A 19,978-nucleotide genomic window follows, 5' to 3' on the forward strand; every position below is an offset into this window, starting at 1 on the left:
TGCCAGGAATGCTGGGAAGTATAGTTTAACAAGGTCCCCAGAGAGGACAAACAGATTTGGTCAGCCTCTGTCTAGTCTCTATCCACAGTGCTCTTGATTTCTGCATTATAAGAAAAAATGAAAATATAAACTATATTCTCTGAAGAAATTGTTTCTTTGTTCTGAAGTACTAGAATTTCTTCAAGATCATGTTATTAAAACAGGTCAGCATTGGTGCTATGCCTGATGACTTCAGTGAAGGTTGTTTGGGTAAAGATCATTTGGCAGTATCTCCACAATCTTTATACACCTTGATGAAAAGGGGGGAATAATTAAAATACCTGGACATTTAATAAAGAGTTTTTAAAAGCCAAACATGGTCTTTGGAATTCTAATTATTATTGCATGACTATAAATAAGTGTTATTTCTTACAACCACAAAAAAGAACTATTGAATATAAGTAGGAAGTTCCACTGTCTTATGGTGAGAGGTACATGCTATGCTTGGCCAAGAAACCTGTCTCTTTACCAGAGCTTTACTAATTGTCATTTGTGTGACCTTGAGCAAGTTGTGTAAAGAATCTGAACTTTTTTATACCTGTAAAATTATTAGGATTCTTTGCATATTCTGTTATACTTCAAAGTGCATAATCTATTTTTTTATTTTATTAAATACTAGAGGCCCATTGCACAGATTCATGTAATTGGCCTTCCTTCCCTTGGCTGCCAGCACCAGTGTTCCTCTGGCACCTGGAAGCCAGGCCTTTGTTATGGCCGCAGCCAAGAAGCCAAGCCTCTTCGGTCTTCATTCTTCAGTCTTTGCTCAGGTCGGAGCCTTCAGTCTTTGCTCCACACCCATGCATGCAAATTAACCTGCAATCTTTGTTAGGTTAATTTGCATACTCACTCCTGATTGAGCAGTGGGTGTTGTAGAAGTATGGTAAATTTGCATATTTCTCTTTTATTAGTGTAGATTGTGCCTCATCGAATTATTAAAAATAGGGTTTTACTTTATGTGCTTTCTGAACATAAACATGGTCTTTCTTTCCAATTTTATTTAAAATCATTAACTCTCCAGATGCCTGAGCTATTATTCTTTCTCTATTTATATTTAGAGAAGGCATTCCTTTGATATTGGAATTGACATAATTGACCCCAATGACAGAGTTCACATGAGAGACGCAATAATTAAAAAAAAAAAAAAAAAAAAAAAAAAAAGCCCTAAAAATTGCCCCTACTCCCTGGTGCCCTTTCACTGTGGAGACATGGAAACTTTGCCCTCTTTTCCCTGGAGACTCAGGAGATGGAATAATAGACATATGTACAGGAGAGGACTCCAGTGTTCACCTGGACCTGTAGGTTGGCTGGCTCCAGACAGTATAGTTTGAAAAGACACTATGACATGCAATTAGTGTCCAAGCCAGAGTGACCGGGAAAGTGAGAGTTCTACATCTGTATTCTGAAGAAGACTTTGCTAAGGAGCAACAGTCTCCCTCACTGTGGATTCTAAAGGGCGTTTACTTAAAAAGACTAGTTCTGAGTTGCTGCAGAAACATGACTACCATACAAACAACCAGCAAATGGTGGTTCCTGGAGGGAGGCTGACTAGAGCTCTGTATAAGAGCTTTCTAGCAATTAAAGATGTTCATAGGTGGCCAAGCTTTCCCACGAGGTGGAATTCCTCTCTCCCAAAGGCAGGACACCATCTCAGCAAAGACATATACGTACTCCTTGCTTTTCACATTGCTATTGTGGGCTTCCTATGTCCCTTTCAGCTCTAAAATGTGATGACTGAATCTAATACCCATCTGATAATGCAATTTAGTTCAGTGCCTCCTTCAGCACTTCAAATGTATTGTCTTTTCTGCCTAATTAATCCACCTTGATCACCTTTCATTATTTTTATTGTTTAGCAGTTGGAATAGGACTTTTATCCTGCTGATTATGCCAATAAGAGGGGACAATTCAGGAGCATTCATTGTTTCCACAGAAAGTTCAAATACTCATCAGCAACATGAGCTTTGGTATCTGTATTACCAGGCACAATCAGAGTTTATATTTTGTAATCAAGGGATCTCTATTGTGAGAGTGTGAAATTTCAAATACAATAGCAGTCACAAACCACAGATATAAAAGCCTCTTGTCTAAATGATCTGAATCATCTAGATGTTATAGAAACAATTAAATGATACGACAAATTAATCCTTTTAAACATTTACTTCAAGAAAATGAAAAAAATAGGATCTTATATTTCTCTATGAAAATGGTGTTACTGGTCATATTAAAATAATACTTATTTTCTTCAGGGAATATTTTGTTTTCTGCTCTATCATTAGCAAGTTAATTAGAAACATTGTGGGTTAACAAAGGAAATAATGTTGGTTATAGTGATGAATTCATGTTTGTCAGTGAGGATTATTGATTCATGTAAATAGGCCTATGTGTTGTGATATTGGAGAGGTGGGAAGAGAGGCTGTGAGTCAGGGTCAAAAGTATGGTTAGATCCAGGAGTGAAAGATAATGAGCTAACTTTAACTTTTCCAAATCAGGCATGCATGAGTTCATTCACCCTGTCTGTTCTCACTGTAGACTCTATTAGATATTGAGTCTTTAGTCTTAAGAAGCTTACAGTCACATGGCAAGAACAGACATATAAATCAGCTATCACATGACTCTCCACAAAAAAAAAAGAAGGACTTTGGGGAAAGAATAATGCTGCCAGTTTTAACACATTGGAGTTTCCCAGAGAGCCCTAAGTAAAGGTCCATTAATACAATATTATTTTCTTTGTCTCCAGAGCTTGGGAGGAATCTTTAGGTTATGGAGATTTTTAAGAATCTTCACTATGATTTAATTGCTGAAAGAGTGAATGTTGATGAGGAAGAGTGGATTAAAGATTTTGGGAAAGCTCAGTATCAGATGTGGGTCAGACCTGATGATGAAAGCTATCAGACAAGGGAGCCAAGTAATTACAGTGGCCCAGGGTCCAGGGAGGAAAAAGAGAGTGAGAGGAATGAGTTAGAAGATGGAAACACAAATGTAGACCCAGAGACAGACAGCAAAAAGAGGCAGAAAATGGGAAACATTTGAGAAGGAACTTCAGAGTTAGCAGCATGAGGTGTGATAGATGAGAATCCTGGGGAGAATATTTCGGTCATGAAAAGATTGTTCCTGGTCTCTTATTTTTATTTATGGTTTTAAAACTTAAATAAACACTGTAAGAAGTTTAAGACAATAAAATACAGAACACACAAGCTTATTGACAAATGTGATACAATAAATGCATGCATTTTTCACAGCAAGATTTCAATTCAAGATTCATCTTCAATGTGAAAATCAGGTTTTAGATGAATAGTCTACATTCAGTCATTCATTGATGAGCAGAGAAAGAGCTCAATCTATGTAGTTGGCCCTAGGCTACACACTGTGGCTGTAACTGTGAAAATAACTTAGATTTCATACAAAACTGTACCAAAGTTTTCTAAGATTGATCTTGTCCAGGAAGGTTTATGTTACTAAAACAATATTTTTTCTAACAGGCTTTAAGAAAATATTGAAAAAGATGGACCTAGATAAATATGTTCTTATTCCTCTGAATAGATGTCTTTGAGCTGTCAATATGTTTTATTATATGTATTTCTTAGACTAATTGTCCACTTTCCATTTGTCTCTTTTCAACAGTTATTTTGAAGATTTTTTAAAATTTATTTTAATTGGAAAATGCATAATGTAGGAAGCTGTACCTGAATATATAGGAAACCAGGTTCATTCTCAAATCATATGCCAGTAATTTCAATGAAAACAAAGAAACTGAAGTTGATGAAGGTGTCTTGACACACATCCTCAGCCTTTTGTATTTAAAATGTTGTCCTAGCCCTAGCTGGTTTTGCTCAGTGGGTAGAGCAGAGACCTGCAGACTTAAGGATCCTGATTGCAGTCAAGGGCACATGCCTTGGTTGTAGTTCCCCAGCTCACATGATATTTCTCTCTGTTTCTCCCTCTCCTTTTCACTCTCTAAAATTCAATGGAAAAATATCCTAGGGTGAGGATTCACATACACACACAAAAATTGTCCTAATCTGTAAATATACTATTGGACCCGATCTTTGGGTATTTTTTCAGTTTGATTAGTTTTAAGTCCAATGATAGAAGACTCTTTGGTGTGTGTGTGTGTGTGTAAAATGGGAAATATTTATTAATGATAGTGGAAACAAATATAGAAGTCAGTAAAAAAAAAAATGAGCATCTCAATGATTTTTTTTGGAATCTGGAAGAGAAGGTGAGGTGAAACATTAGGGATTGTGACATTTGGGAGCCAGAGTACATTTTTCTTTGAAATTGTGAATAAAAAGCTTGGAAATAATCTAAGATGTTGTTTTATGATACTTGTTTTATTTCAGTTGACTTAGGGCACTGAAAAGCAAGTTCTGGCTAAATTGTTTTGCGGTAATTGTTATGCTGGGATGCATTACTTTAAAAATATTTTGACTTATATTTGATTTTAGTGTAACTGGGATGTGGGCTTATACACAGGCACATTTAAAGATCAGATTTTTTCTGAGGTTGTTGCTGAGATGACCCTCCTGCTTTAAGTACTGCTCATAGAACGGTACTTATGGCATGTGCTTACATAGCTGTATAGCATCTTGGAGTTGGAAAAGACTATAACAATGTGGAAGTAAACAAAGACAAAAAATGAGCATAGGTAAAGGCTATTTACTCAGAGCTTATGACACCAAGGGCAGTCAGACACCAGCACTTACATTTGGCAGGCACTCAAAAGCAGGAAAAAGAGTGAGAAATCTTTATGGTGGGAAAGAGAGAGAGAGCTTCAGATATGCCCCAGTTGGAGACTATTGGCCTGGGGAAGCTGTAAGCAGGCTAACTAAAAGCAGGGCATCCTATGTGATTAATTTTGGGTATATATTTGACTTTTCTCTGGTTGGCTCTATATTGGAAACTGGGTCCAAAATCCTGGCTATTTTGGGCTAAGTGCTACATAGTATGTCTTCCTGACTTGCTTGCTAGAGAGAGTAGTCTGACTTTTAGATAGCAGGTTGGCTTCCTGTACTGCTACTCTAGATAATAGCTCAGAGCTCTATTTTTATATGTTACTGGCAGTTTTCCATGTGTATATTCAGTCTCTCAGTGATCATCTAGTCTAAATGTAGAAAGATTTAAAAATTTCATAGAGACAAATGGCTATAATTTATTTAAGTTTAATATTACTTTTAACATGTATGGCACTTTATTTTCAAAATATCTTTAGATGTAGAATATCATTAGATCCTTCTAATTAAAGTGGGGAAGTTAGGCAGAGCTGATATTATCTCCATCCTATATAGTAAAAGCCTAAAATGCAAACTGACCAAACGACAGAATGACAGGCAGAATGACTAGTCACTATGATGTGCACTGACCACCAGGGGGCAGATGCTCAATGCAGGAGCTGCCTCCAGCTTTCAGGCCCCAGGCCAGCCAAGGTGGGAGCCAGCAGGGGCCCCCAACTTTCCCTGCAGTCACCCCACAGATCATCCCTGATCACCAGCCAGGCCTGGGGATCCTACCTTTGTAAGAATTTTGTGCACTGGGTCTCTAGTTTTTAGATAAGAAATATGAGATTCCAAAAGGAAAAACTTGAGTGTTCAGTGACATGCTTCACCAACCCAAGACCATGGCCAGGGCTGCAAAGCCTGGCATCTTGGTTCTTTACCCAGAGCTGCTTATGGCTCTGCCATACAAACTCAGGTAATGGGAAAACAGAGTGCGACATTTCTATCCCATGGCTGAAAGTTCATGGACATTTGAACCTACACACAAAGAAAGAAAATGCAGGTCCTCTGAATCATTTCTGTGAATTTTTTTCACTTCGGTCTTTCTCAAAGATGCCTTATTGGAATGAAACTTTCAATATAGTAAATTTTACAACTTGTAACTGTTAGATAACCAGAATTTTGAAACTGCACCCAGCTTTGTGCCACTTTAATACACTTATAACACTCACTTGATTCTCTTGTTCCTTTAGGAATGTTATATTTCCTACATACATTGAAAAGATGCTGGAGGAGTTAAGAAACCTAATAAATTAATGAATTCATTAAATACCTGTGGGCCAATATGCTAGGGATACTGGAGATACCAAATAAAAAAACAACAACAACAAAAACAACAACAAATATCAGACCCTGCTTTTAAAGAACTCAGAGCCTTTTGATAAGAGCAAATACATAGAAAAAGTATATACCTGCACAGGGTGGCATATGGGTGGGGAAGGCTTCAGACAGTACTTGAATTAAGTAACCAGGCCTGTGAAGAGTTAACTGAACATAGAAAGGATATAAGGGTATATATACTTTTTTAAACAGCATTGTTTTTGCTAGAGCTGGGATGGAGAAGAAGACATTATAACCAATTTAGTATTGTTTTTATAATACACTATTTCTAGAAAAGTGACAAACTTAGAGAGGAAGGAAAGAGGTTGATGATGGAGAATCTTTTGGGTCATACCAAAGAGTCAACATAATTCTGTGGATAACAAGAATCTTCTGGAAGGATTTTTAGTCAGGGGTACATTATGAGTAGATTTGCATTTTGGGGTAGATTTTGTTTTCAAGCACTTCTCTATGTCTTTTGTAAGATGCTATTCCATGAAATAACATTTTTTTATAGTAGCAAGGGGACAGCACTCTTAAAACCATCTTTATTACATGTATTTTTAAATACTTCTGTGCATGCATTACAGAATGACTATCACAACCATTCTCTGAAATAAAACTTGATAATATTTTCATTTCAAACAGATCACATTGGCAATTTGGAGTTTATATTTTAAGGAGTCAAAGTAATAGTTCAAGGGTGATGATTTCAGCTTGAACCATAGAAACTGAATTAAACATGACACAAAATGGAACAGGAAAGAGAGCATGATATTCAGAAGTAAAATGTGTAGAATCAGCTGAATGATGGATTTGGGGAATAGCAGTTAAAGAAAAGGAGAGCATGCTTCCAGCTGGATGGTTGGCTGGACAACAGGACTTAATAGTTTAGAAAAAAAACAGTGCCAGTCAGCGTATGAAATGTTGAACTTGTGTTTTCCATGGGGACTTATCCAGCAGGAAGTTTTTAGTCTAAAGCTCCAGAGAATGGCCCAGGCTTGTGATAAAATATTTAGAAATCACTAACACCAGATAATTGCTAGTTGAATCCTGGGAGATAAAAATAACAAAAAGATAGAATGAGGGAGATAGTGGTAAGCTAGACCCATGGGGACAACCATCATATAAGGGATTCATAATGGAAGACAAGTTATGGATGACACAGAAATGGCCTGAGACATAGAACACAGCACAGGAAGATGGGCCATCAGGAAGCTAAGAGAATTGAAGATATAAATAAGAGAGTATCAAGGAATTTTCAGATGGATTTAAAGTGTCTTCTAAATTTGCCTACTCAAAGGTCAAGGCAATATTAGCAAGTGCAGTTTTAGTAGAGTGGCTGGAATGAATTATGTCACGGTGAGCAGTGGAGTAAGAAAAGATGAGACAGAAAAGACAATGAGTATAAAGAGCACTTTAAGAGTTACTAAAGGAGTCTCAAGATTCACTGAGCTTCTCTTCCCAAGAGAAAGCTCTTTGCCAGGATACTAACCTGAACTCCTCCCCATTATATTGAAATGTTGTAATCTCTAATACACATATAGGTTTCTAAAAATATATTGAAAGCATTCAGAAAATTGTTCTTCAACTTTTAAAGAAAACTGGGAAGCATTTGACTCTTGTTTAATCGTGCAATTCTGGTTAACACACAGAATCAACAGAGGAGCTCAAAGTGCGAAGCCACAGCACAGAGCCACTGCCAAAACTGGACAGCAAAGAGAAAGGACACCATGGGGCATCTTCCAGAGAGCCTGTCAAAGCTCAGGAATGGGATGGAACACCAGGGCCACCTGTGGTCACCAGCAGACTGGGAAGATGCTCTGTGAGCCCCACCTTGTTAGCAGGAAACCACAGCTCAGGTAAGAAAGATAATCTCCCACATAGATGGTAACTCCTCATGTCTCTGGAAACTGCTTTCATGCAATTATCACTTGGAGAACCATATCCACAGATATCTCTTTCTACTCATAGGGAGAGCACGAATAGCCCTTCACACACCAGAAGTTAATAATATGTTAGACCACTCCAGGGAACATCGTTCACATGGGCAATGGAGTAGTGAATGGTGTTTCTTAGAGCTGTGTGATGCAGCAGCCTTGATAACTAGAAATATCTCAACCTAAATTTTATCTAGAGTTAGCGCCTAAAGCAGTTTTTTTCCATTTATTAAGTTCAAGGGATTTAAAGCTCATGCCTCTTTTGCTTCAAAACAGATTTTAAGCAACTTGGAAATGAACAGAAAATAAAATTGAGCACATGTGTCAAACACAAGGCCCGCGGGCCAAATCCGTCCCACCAGGCCTTGCAATGTGGCCCGCACCGCGCTGTCATCACTGCACTCCGCTGCGTTTCCATCACAAGACAGTTTATGACTGTTCAGTAAACCATTCGGCCCGCGATTTAGGCTGGATTTTAGATTTTGGCCCCTTCTCTGATTGAGTTTGACACCCCAAGTCTAAACCATAAGAATTTTTCTTTGTTCTGAATTCTAAATTCTAAAGGCTGGGAACAGCCTGCAGGGTCGTTCCCAGCCACATCCTGCTGGACATTGGAATGTGGCTCTATCTTGCGAAAGCAAATAGTACAGAAGCAGACCTGAGCAGTTAATCTCTAAAGGTTATCTGAAGTTTCTACTCCTGGAGCTACTGAGTCAGTGGGAATCAATCTCCTGTGGTTCTGGTCCACAGGCACAGGAAAATTGCCTTAGCCTCTAGATCTCAATGTGGAAGCTGAGGCAACTACCCTATTGTTTAAGCAAGTAAGCAAGTGCTGAAGCCAGAATAGCAGTGTTAAAATTCAAACAGCAGTTTTTACCTAGGTATGGTTGCTATCATACTTCAGAACTCATCTACACACCTTACACTGGAGGGCAAGGAGATTCCACCTGTTCTACGTATAAATGCCTGTCAACTTTTGCTTCTGACACTTGCATTTCATCTCTCTCTCTCTCTCTCTCTCTCTCTCTCTCTCTCTCTCTCTCTCTCTCTCTCACACACACACACACACACACACACACAAACTGCGCACAGTCACAGACTATTGCTTTACCAAAAGTGGTTTAGCCACTTGATAATGTTCATAACAGCTCTTTTGAGGAATGGAGGAATTGCTGAAGTAAAACAAATGAGTGTGTCAGATTTCAATTCTAATTAACATTGCCACTGGTTGCTGTGGCACATTATTAAACTCACTTTAGTTAGTAAGTGAGGGATTCCCTGAAGGGTGATTCTTGAAGGTGATGGTGGACTGGGGACCCAAAAGCTCATGAAAATAATGGGAGAAAGTAGAAATTATACAAGTAAGTATGGTATTAACAAAAATTCAGAATTTAACAACTGGATCACTCAACAAATAGTTTCTAGGCAGCTTATATCTAGCTCTGTAATGGTTTTAAAGAACACACACACACACACAAACACACACACACACACACACATACACACACCCCATTATCTATATGAAACCTGGTCTCTGTCACTCAAAGACCTTATTGTGGTTCTTTATGAAACAAAACTATTGAATGAAAATTAGGTTATAATTAAATGTTATTTTCATTATTATTATATACTATATTATCTCTCTACCATTGACTATGGATGTACTGTATTATCATTCAAATAACAAAATTAGTTTGGGCTTGAAAGAAATGGAGGATCTGAGTCTTAAACCAAGATTATATCAGGTCTTTGAAAAACTCATGATTATTAGCTGAGTAGAAACATACAGAGGGAACTTTCCATATGGGATGAGGGAGGTGAAAAAAAGCTGAGATAGATCTCTCCTGACTTGGTCCTGCCAGTCCAGCTGGACTGAAGAACCATTTCTGGAAGTTAACTCAGAAGGCTTTGGCTTAATCCTATATGGAACAATCTTAAAAAGACCCCTGCTTTTGTGTGTGCAACCTTGTGTGTTTCTGCTGTTCTGAGAAGAGGTCCCTTCGGGCTGAGAACTGCGGTGCCTGGAGGACAGGCAGGTAGCATGGACAAGTGCCTCCGGAGAGATGCCTCCTTCACAGCAGACAGGTTGTGCTTGCACATTACATCCCTAAGAATGCCCTTTGCTCTAACAAAGAAAATGATTTTCGCAATGTTTCTTAAAACTTGAAGTCATTTTGGCCTAGGTGATGTATTTTCACATCTGTTAGAAGCATAGGTGTGGGGACATATTTCTGCATTGTAAGAACATTTTATTGGAAACTGACAAACATCAGGACTGAGTGATGGAAGTGCAGGTGACCTGGAAGGCACAGCGCTCTCTAGGGGACAGAAGCTACTTAGTGGCAGCTGATGCTCATGGTGAGAAAGGCTCAACATTCTCAGATTTAAGTTGCATTATGTAAGAAGTCTCCCAATTTTTAAATAGAGCTCAGTTTTCAAGAAAACATTGAATTGAATAATTTGCTTCCTGTGGCCCCAGGCAGCTGTAGACTTCAGTGTCATTTGTGGCCCTCAAGACTGTCATTCTGCACAGTGGGCTCTCCTTCCCAGTCCTAACTGGGGGCTTGGTTATTTCCTCTGGGAACATTGGCCACGCCCTATTGCTGGGCTCTACTCACTATTTTCACACCCCAGAGCTTAAGGCTCCCTTTCTGCATTGTGGGAGTAAACACATGGCAGAATTCTCACTTGGAGAAGCTTCTGTGAGCAATGTGAGTCAGGTTCCCAGTAGCCCCACTTTCATTTCTCTGGAAAACTGCCCTCTGTCTGCTAGAATTTATCTTCCCAGAGAAATTGTTTTATTTCTCCTAATACTGGTGGGTGGGCTTTGAGAAACAAACCAGAAAAGGAGGACTTGGAGTGAGTTAACAAATTTAAATAACAAAAGTGTTTATTTATAAAAGCCTGTTACAAAATAATAGAAGGTATTTACTCTCACATTCTAAAGCAAAAGACGAGACCACAGAAGCTGAACTTGCAAGGGAAGTGATCAACATGAGTTTTGCTGTCCTCAACTGAACTCTCATCTCTAGCCTGTAGCCTGGGAACCTGGGTGCTGAAAGGCTAGAGACCAGATTTTCCAGACTTTGGAACTGATTCGTGGGGAGATAAAAATCACGTTGTTTTCTGATGGCATCTAAGATCCACTGTGTTCAGGAAATGCACACACTTAAGGAAAACAGAACCTGATATAATTACAAAATTTGCTCTAAGATGATGGCAAATGACAGTTAATCTGAATTATGAGACTTAAATGTTTCACCTTTGTGGATTCTCTATGACCCGTTTAAAATAATGTATTATATTTATATGCCATCTGTTCACTTTTAAAATACTTGTATAGGTGCTATCTCATTTTATCTTCACAAAAAACCTGTGTATCTGTGGGCTGCTGTTATGAATTGATTATTTAGGTCACCAAAATGTAGCTCCAGAGGAATCCAGAATAAATTATCCAAACTCATTGGTAAAGGTAGTAGAGAAATCAAGAAATGGATTTGAGGTTTCTGATCCATACTACAGCTCTCTCCCCATACTTTAACTATACTCTGAACTCCTGGGATTTTAAATTTGGGCATTAGATTTACAAAAGTCAGTTAACATACTACCATACTAAACCTAAGGAAAAAGAATTACGAAGATGTCATCTGCCCACATAACCTTCCTTATAAATCCCAAGAAGTGTTTCTCTACTCGCTAATCATGAAATTTCTCTGTTCCTGTACCTGAGAGATGTTTTTAACTGATTGTCTGATCGGTCTAAATGTCCATTTCAAGCACCTGAGTAAGCATTTTACACATGTGTTTTTTTTGTTTTTTTTCCCCTAAAGCATAGGAATATTGTAGATGCTTGTTGTTCTTTGGTTCAGTTGATTACTCATTCAGCAAACCTTGAGGACACCTGATTGAACAACTGCCTATGAGGGGATGACAGATGACCTTTGCCCTCTTGGCATATGCCTACCTGCCCACTTGATCTCACCTCCAGAGCCATTGTTGCCCTCAATTCACCGAGACAGGGTTGGACTTCGTGGTCCAGTAGTTTGTAGGCTTTTCTCTAAACAATGTATATTCTTATCCCACTTTATGTTATTAGCAAAATGGTCAACATAATGGGAAATGTCTGGAGTCAAGGAATTTGGTGATAGTAACTGATGGGTGCATGTGTATGTGTGTGTGTATGTGTGTGTGTGTATGTGTACATATTTGAGTGTGTGTGTGTGTGTGTTTGCTTGCATATACTAGTACATATGAAACTACTTATAGGTTTTAGGTTAAGGTCTTATATGATCAGATTTGCAAAGTCAGCTAAATTATTATTATACATTATGTATAAAATATATGTAAATATATGTATATATATTCCCTTAAATTTAATATCTACTAAACATATGCCTAAACCATGACATTGTATGTTACACAGATACCCTGAAAACTACTGGGGAAAAATACAATTTGACAGTAATTTCATTCGCATCAGAGAAATTCTGGATTTTCAATTATTCTCTGATTCTACTAGGGAAAAATAATTAACTAAGAATACAAACTTAGATAATGCAGAAGGTGCGTTCACCTTACTGGGCTCTCAATCTTAGTCCTCTTTGAAAACAAAAGACAGCATGTTGGCTTGAGTTTTGATGGTTCTGCCAGCTCCTCCAGTTTTCCACTGCAGAGAACATGGTCCCACCCTCTTCCCTTTCTCAGGGGAGTTCATGCTGACATTGCTCCTAGTCGGCAGAAGTTGGCTTTCTTTGGAAAGGCCTTATAATAACAAAGAATGCCCTTTCTCTTTCTGTGAAAAGCCTTTGAAGACATTACAGAAAAGGAGGGTTTTTTTCTGACTTATGCTGGGCTGTTACAGAGACTAGATCTGGGAAGCTCTGTGAACTGACCAGACTACATCTCAATTAATATTTGCACTGCCATCTACTGTCCACAACAGGCACTGCAATTTCCCCTCCTTGATTTTTGTTTTGTTGTTTTTTGTTATTGTTCAATTGAAGACTGGTGAATGTATTTTTGTCTTTTTATTGGAAACATGAGAAAGGTGAAGAAATGAGGGGGATTTATTTATATTAATAAGAAATGTATAAATAATTTATATTTTACAATGGCTCTTGTCTTTATGGTTTAAAATAATTCTTTCAATAAATACTTCAAGTCCTCAGGTATCAGTTATCGTGTCACTCATGAGAAGGAACAATATAGAGAGGGTGCCTGTCCTCACAGAACACGCAGTTTAGTAAGGGAGGGGAGGGAAGGATGCTATGTGGGAGGGGTGAGACTGCCAGTGAGATTTCTTGTGTCAGCTGAGAAAAAGCAGAGCAGACTCATACTATAAGCAGAAGAGCTGAAAGATCAAAGGGGCCTTTAAATAATAAAGGCAGCAAACATTTCTTAAGGCCTTGTTACATGAGGTGGTTAATTATTACATGAGGTAACATCTTTATACTTATTATCTTATTTAATTTGTATAATAAATTCATGAAGTAGGTAATCTTTATTTTTCCCATTTTATCTGTGAGCAAACTGAACTTTAAAGATATCCAGAAAATTGTCCATTGTCATTCAGCTGATACGATATAAATTTAGTACCTCTCATGAAAAGTTCCAAAAAAAGTATGAAGGCAGCTCTCATTGACTGACTTGGGTCATTTGTCCATTGCTGAACCAATCAGTGTGGCCAAGGAGATGGAATGATTGCACAAATCTCAGTCACAGGGCCACTTCTGGAGCTAGAGTTGGGGGCAGGCTTTAATGTGGAACCACAAGAACTAAGAACACCAGTGTTATTGTTCTCCAAAGGAAATTCAACTGCTATTCCAGAAAAAGGATAAATGTATTCTGGACAGGCAAAAATGAAAGATGGACATTACTCCTCCTGAATTTCATTTTATTTTTTAAAATATGTTTTTTGATTTTTTTTTTTATAGAGAGGAAGGGAGAGGGATAGAGAGTTAGAAACACTGATCAGCTGCCTCCTGCACAGCCCCCACTGGGGATGTGCCTGCAACCAAGGTACATGCATTTAACCAGAATCAACCTGGGACCCTTGAGTTCGCAAGCCGACGCCCTGTCCACTGAGCCAAACTGGCTAGGGCCTGAATTTTATTTTTAAATAAATTTTTGTTTTTATTTTAAAACATTTCCAACCAAAACTTTACTGACAATTTTAGAAAATTTTAGCAAACAGCAAACTTGAGCTATGCAAGATCTTATTGACACTGTTACAAAATTAAAATGTAAAAATGCTATTAATATTATTATGAAAGAGTGCAAAAGTCTTAGAAAATGGTTATAAAATTTAAAACAAATTGAGATAAGTGATATAAATTTTACATTAAAGACATAATAAAAATAGTCAACACAAGCACAATAATATAGATTTCAAAATTAGAAAGACAAACAATGAAAAAGCTGGAAGAAAAGGGGAGAAAGGGAGGATACGTTTTGGAGAGGGTGAAAGGGCATTTTAGGAGCTAGGAGCTCTATGAACCAAACGGAAAATAAAGCACCAGAAAAATCGTCATGTCGCTAGCTTTTTCCCCTAATAAGGTGTTGTTGCTCCAGTAATCTACTCTATACAAACAAACCATAATTGGGGTAACATGTGCAAGGGAATGAGGCCTTGGGCTTCACTTCGTGATTTGCTCTTCATGCTCAGGAGCTCAACTTCAAATAAAGCCTCTGTTTTAGAGTCAACTGTTAGGACACTGGTGACCTGCCAGTGATTAGCAAACATCGGAAGGAAAGATTTGGTGTATTGAAGGAGTACTTACCTACACAAAACGGGAGTCTGCAAGCACTGTCATCACTGCCCACCCTGCTCCACTAACAGTTGGTCTTTCTTTCCCCCTTGTCGACAGAGCCGAAAGTAAGCTGCAAACTAGGCCGATCTGCGTCCACATCAGGTGTGCCCCCTCCATCAGTTACTCCTCTCAGGCAAGCCAGTGACCTGCAACAGAGCCAGGTACCATCATCGTTAGCCAATCGTGATTGACTTCCTGTGATGCAACATGCCAAACGCTTCCACCTCTGTCTGTCCTGTGTTGCTGTAGACGACGTTTGCATTGCTTTTATTTTTCTCTGTGTGTATGGGCCGGTGGTGGGGGGAGGAGTGTGGCAGTCTGTGTTCTCATCCAAAACAAGGGTCTCTCTTCCCTGCGATGGGTGAAACTTTCTTTGCTGTTACCAAATCGTTTGTGTCTCTGGTTTCCATCATTCTGTAACATAAATGTAGTAAACCTGTACTATCTGTATTGGCTTAGTGGTTCTTTTTTAAAATTCTTTCTCTCTTCCATATTTTGTGTACTTTTATACTGTCTCTGGAAATTTATCAACATTTGATAAATTTATCTACTTTGTTTTATGTAGATTTCCTTTTAAATGTTTTGTCTATGACACTTTCACAGATGTTGTTAATGAATTTGTACATATCTTTTAACACTTATCCTATTATACTGTAATGTTTGTGGCCATTTTACTTTTATATTTATTTAGCTTAGAGCATGATTGTAAGACACTGTGACTATTGATGTCCTTATGAATATTCATATACCAACTGATTTGGCCTGAACATGGCAGCTGGTCCTCTTTCTTAGGCCATAAAGACAAATTGACCGACCAGATATTCTAGGTATTTACCAAAACCTATAGATTAATAAGGCAATCTTTAAATAAATTACATTTTTTTCTCTTATACCAGTAATACCAGGAATGTTCTCAGAAAGGGATATAAGTATTCATGCATGGTACATGAGATCTCTATTATCACTCGAGGAAAAGAGACAAAAAAAAAAAAATAAAGACATGAGCTGAAATATCATTTAATCCTTCACAATACAATATGTTGCTCTGATGTTCATTTTGGTACATCATTGTGTATGGGGGGATTCATTATGGGGAAAAATTACTACGCGTTACTACCGTAACTCACTTCATAGGAATTCAAATAACTTGACTTAATTTTTTGACCTTTAGTTGTTATTGGTGCTAAATAGGATATTATAACCCTGAGTGATATCTCTCTGCTCCCAGCTTTTATCTGTGCATTCATAAAACTCACCTGAAGTAGTAAATTATAAAACTAGGGAAGATACCTCTATGGGAACTATCCATTAATGAGGATCAAATTGCATATTCACCAATTATTTAAAATGTCAAGCTATTTTTAAAACATAAGCAAAATATTTGCATTTTTTTTCTTAATGAGAGAAATAGAGCTTTTTAGTAATTTGGTCTGGCTTACATGTGCACAGGATTTGGTTTATGAATATATGAGACATCTACAAACACAGAGACAAGAAGCTTCTCTCAGGGGCATCTTAAGTGTCACCTAGAATTGCTTGCATCTTAATTTAAAGAGTTAAATGTCTTCATAACTAAATGTTTCTGGTTCAAACATTTGTTGGGTATAAAAGAAGTAGAAACAGTAAGACAGTAAATTAATAAACAAAAAGCACAATTAACTTCACAAAGATTAAATTATCAACTTAGTTAACTAAAAATATTCTAAAAATATCATATTAACCAATTTTTAGTGTTTAAAAAACTGAATTACAGAAAGGATAGAATTTTTGCTAGCTGACAGAGAATTGCATTATACAAGCCAATGTGCAAGTACATGTCATTACCCTTGGTGTCATAGAGAGGTTTTGTGTTCTTTTTATTTATTTTTTCTAATTATCTTTATTTTTGTTTTAACCTGAGCCCCTATAACTCTCAATGAAAGCAGGTTAAAAAGGCTTAAACTTCTGGAACAGAAAAAGGATACAATCTTTTTGCCTCTACATTATCAATTCTTCCCTTCCCTATGTTCTTCATTCTCCAAATTACAGCAACAGGGGAAAACTCTTCATGTTGCTTGTAAGTGGTGATTTTCCTCTCTGAATACCAGAAATGCTGGCCCACAGTCATACCGCAGACATGATGTCAGGGCTCCAAAGAAGCAGACTGGACTCTGGGTCTCTCTTCGGTGGCTTATGAGGGTTGTACTATTCACCTAGCCCAAATCCTGGGGCTAAAAGGGTCAGCATGGCTCAGAAGAATCTTGCTCTGCATTCCCATGACTTCTCATTGAACTGAGGTCAATGCATACTTACTGATGGACCTCTTCTCGCCCAACCCATCTTTTATCTGAGATGTCTCTTTAAATTACTACCAGGGTGACACTGCCCTTTCCTCTGTAACCCAAGGCAATGGTGAAACATATTTAAAAGTGTTGATTCTAAGAGTGACTATTCCTACACCAACCAGAATATGGGACACCTAGTTATCAAACAAGCAAATAATTACCCTGGTCACTTTTTAAAGAAGTTTTTCCAATGCCAGGATTCCCAGTAAACATTAAAACTTAGAATGCTTACTATCAAGTTAATAGACTTATTACTAGTTAATTAATAGAAAACTCCATGACCTGTTGAAAGCAAAAGCCATTGCTGACACTAAATAATTTCAGTGGTGCTAATTAATGAAGCATCTGGCTTTAGGGAAGCCAAGCCATTTCGCCACGTTACGACTGGTTACAGAGAAGGGACTGTGTTTGCTTTCAGATTGTTCACCTCTTATCTCTTTTCAGTTCAAGTTTTTCACTTATCTCTCATGTCATGACTGGATCTTGCTAAGAAGCTTTGCAGAAAGAATAAGCAGAAGTACCAGACATGCTCCAGGAGAGGTGCACAGGTGGCCAAAGGCAACCGATGTTCACCCCAGGAGCCCCAGCCAACAATCACTGTCTCCCCTCTCCCCACAAAGAACCTAGAGGCAGTTGTTACTGACTGACTACAGGGGAGCGGGATGCTGGGATTCATAGTGTCAAGCCATAGCCATTTGTGCATAAACAAAGGTGAAGGTAACGTTTGCTGGCCTTTGCAATCTGTTCTGGCTTCTGGTCACTACAGCAGGCACACAATTTGTAGGAATCTATAATCTCATCTGGCCAGAACTTCATAATCTGTAAGAGAAAATGAGCAGCTCACGGAAGAAGTACAAGTTCTAACTCAATTAGAGATTGCTCCACAACCCACAGCACTCTCTGAAACTCAGAGAGATGGAAGCAGATTTTTTCTCTTTGTTCCTTCACGTCTGAATAAATAACAGAGACACAGGTAATTAGGGGAAAGGGACATTTCCTTGGGATTTTACTGCAATGCAGCTGCCTATTTGGGTATTAGTTATAATGCAGGTCTTTGGAAATTAGATTGAATTTCTGGGCCTGATGCAAGAAAGCTATTTGCTTTTCTTGGTTATAGAAGCAACACTGTAAAGAAGTCATGTATTGAACTTGGAGCACTGATTTTCTCCTTTTTTTCTTCTGTAATAAAGAAAGAGGTGGGTGTGCTTTTATAGCTAGCAAGTGATGGTACTCTGATTCCACTATGCCTGGCTGAGAAAAGCCTACCTCTCCAGTGACTCCCATCCCATTGGGGGTAGCACCATCCATGGTCTCCCTGCAGCAGGTGAGGGACTAGCAGCTAATGCACTCAGCCTTATGAAAGCGAAGCTTTCCTTCAACAATGGAGCAGCCAGGGCGTATGTCTAAACAGAAGTGCCAGCTCTCTGGGAGAAATGTTTCCAGGAATTGTTTGCATTGGCTTTTCTGGGAAGGAAAGAGATGAGAGCCACATCATCTGATATGTGCAGAAAATCACACACATATACACACTCACAATGCACTTGTGGACACTCATACACACAACTCTTATTTACACGCACACACATGCATACTAGCTCACATTCACATTCACATGCACTCACAAACACACACACACATTTCACCTTTTTAAATAACAGCTCCCCATGTCCAATCAAGGAACCACAGAGAGCTAAACATGACCTAGTGTTGAACTTAAATCCCTTCATTTGCTCCCTGAGGCTTGCTCATCATTCTAAACTGGTTATCCTTAATTTGGGGGAGGGGATTGAAAAGGTCATCTGTAATTTCCTTTGGGCTTACATTTCCAAGTCTGACAGACCCAAATCTCTTTAGAAATCTAAAAATCACCATTATCTCTTATTCTGGGTGCCCTAAGTGTTGTGAGAGCAGCCGCTGCACCCTCCAGGACAGCCTCGCTTGGGCTGGTGCCTTCGGGTACTGACAAACTGTTATCCAGATGGACAAGCCCAGCTCCTTCCAACCCGCCAGTTAAGATTATTTCTCAAATGTTGATTTCCTTCTATGGCAGCTCTCTAAACTCTCTCCAAGCTCTGAATACCCTCCTGAGCTTGATAACCCATCTGGGTGTAACCCTACCTGCCCAGGCTGGCTGCAGAGCAGAATTAAATTCTGTATTTCTGCAGGCTCTGTAGCTCTGTCCATACACCAGCATCAGGCCAGCTCTCCTGGATGATGAGAGAACACATGAGAGTGTCTGTAGCTGAACACGTGTCCAGAGTGTGCTTCTGGATATGATGTAAAAATTGTTTCCTAGATACATTTTTTAAATGGAAGATAAATCATCCAAAAAAATAGGGATTAAGGATCAGTCCATGGGAAAGACTAAGATTTAGAATTTAGGTGAATTCTGTGACAAGGACAGTGCCCAGCATACAGGTGCACGTCTAATGCCCAGACAGTGTATGACACTTGTGATCTTTTGTTGATTTACTAGCCTTCTCTCTTGATAGATGCCTCTCTCTCTCTATGCCTGAAAAAGTGTTTTTCTCTCACAGTCTGACTTTGCCCCTTTCCTTAGTTCTTAATCTCTTTAGAACAGTGAGATGCTTTGATTGATCCTACTGGATCAGTCACACTCTGCCTTGAAGCTTTGCGAAGACTACTAAGACTGTGAGTTCTAGGCTTTCATTTTCCAGAGAGCCAGGATATTTGCACAGGGAACTTGTAGGGGTCTGGAGAGCAGGAGGAAGACTCCAAACAAAAGGGGAGACTAAGTGTATTAACATAAATAC

General features: G+C 38.6%; 1 protein-coding gene across 1 annotated transcript in view; it reads left to right on the forward strand.

Annotated features, from left to right (window-relative positions):
• NYAP2 (neuronal tyrosine-phosphorylated phosphoinositide-3-kinase adaptor 2) overlaps window positions 1-19,978 on the forward strand; it is a 194,451-nt gene that overhangs the window by 146,621 nt on the left and 27,852 nt on the right. Inside the window, exons 5-6 of the mRNA XM_045575473.1 lie at window positions 7,787-7,993; window positions 14,938-15,041. Of these exons, the coding sequence (XP_045431429.1) occupies window positions 7,787-7,993; window positions 14,938-15,041 (311 nt within the window). The remainder of the gene's footprint in view (window positions 1-7,786; window positions 7,994-14,937; window positions 15,042-19,978) is intronic.

Source organism: Pipistrellus kuhlii, unplaced genomic scaffold (assembly GCF_014108245.1).
Source record: "Pipistrellus kuhlii isolate mPipKuh1 unplaced genomic scaffold, mPipKuh1.p scaffold_m20_p_7, whole genome shotgun sequence".
Taxonomy (NCBI): Eukaryota; Metazoa; Chordata; class Mammalia; order Chiroptera; family Vespertilionidae; genus Pipistrellus; species Pipistrellus kuhlii.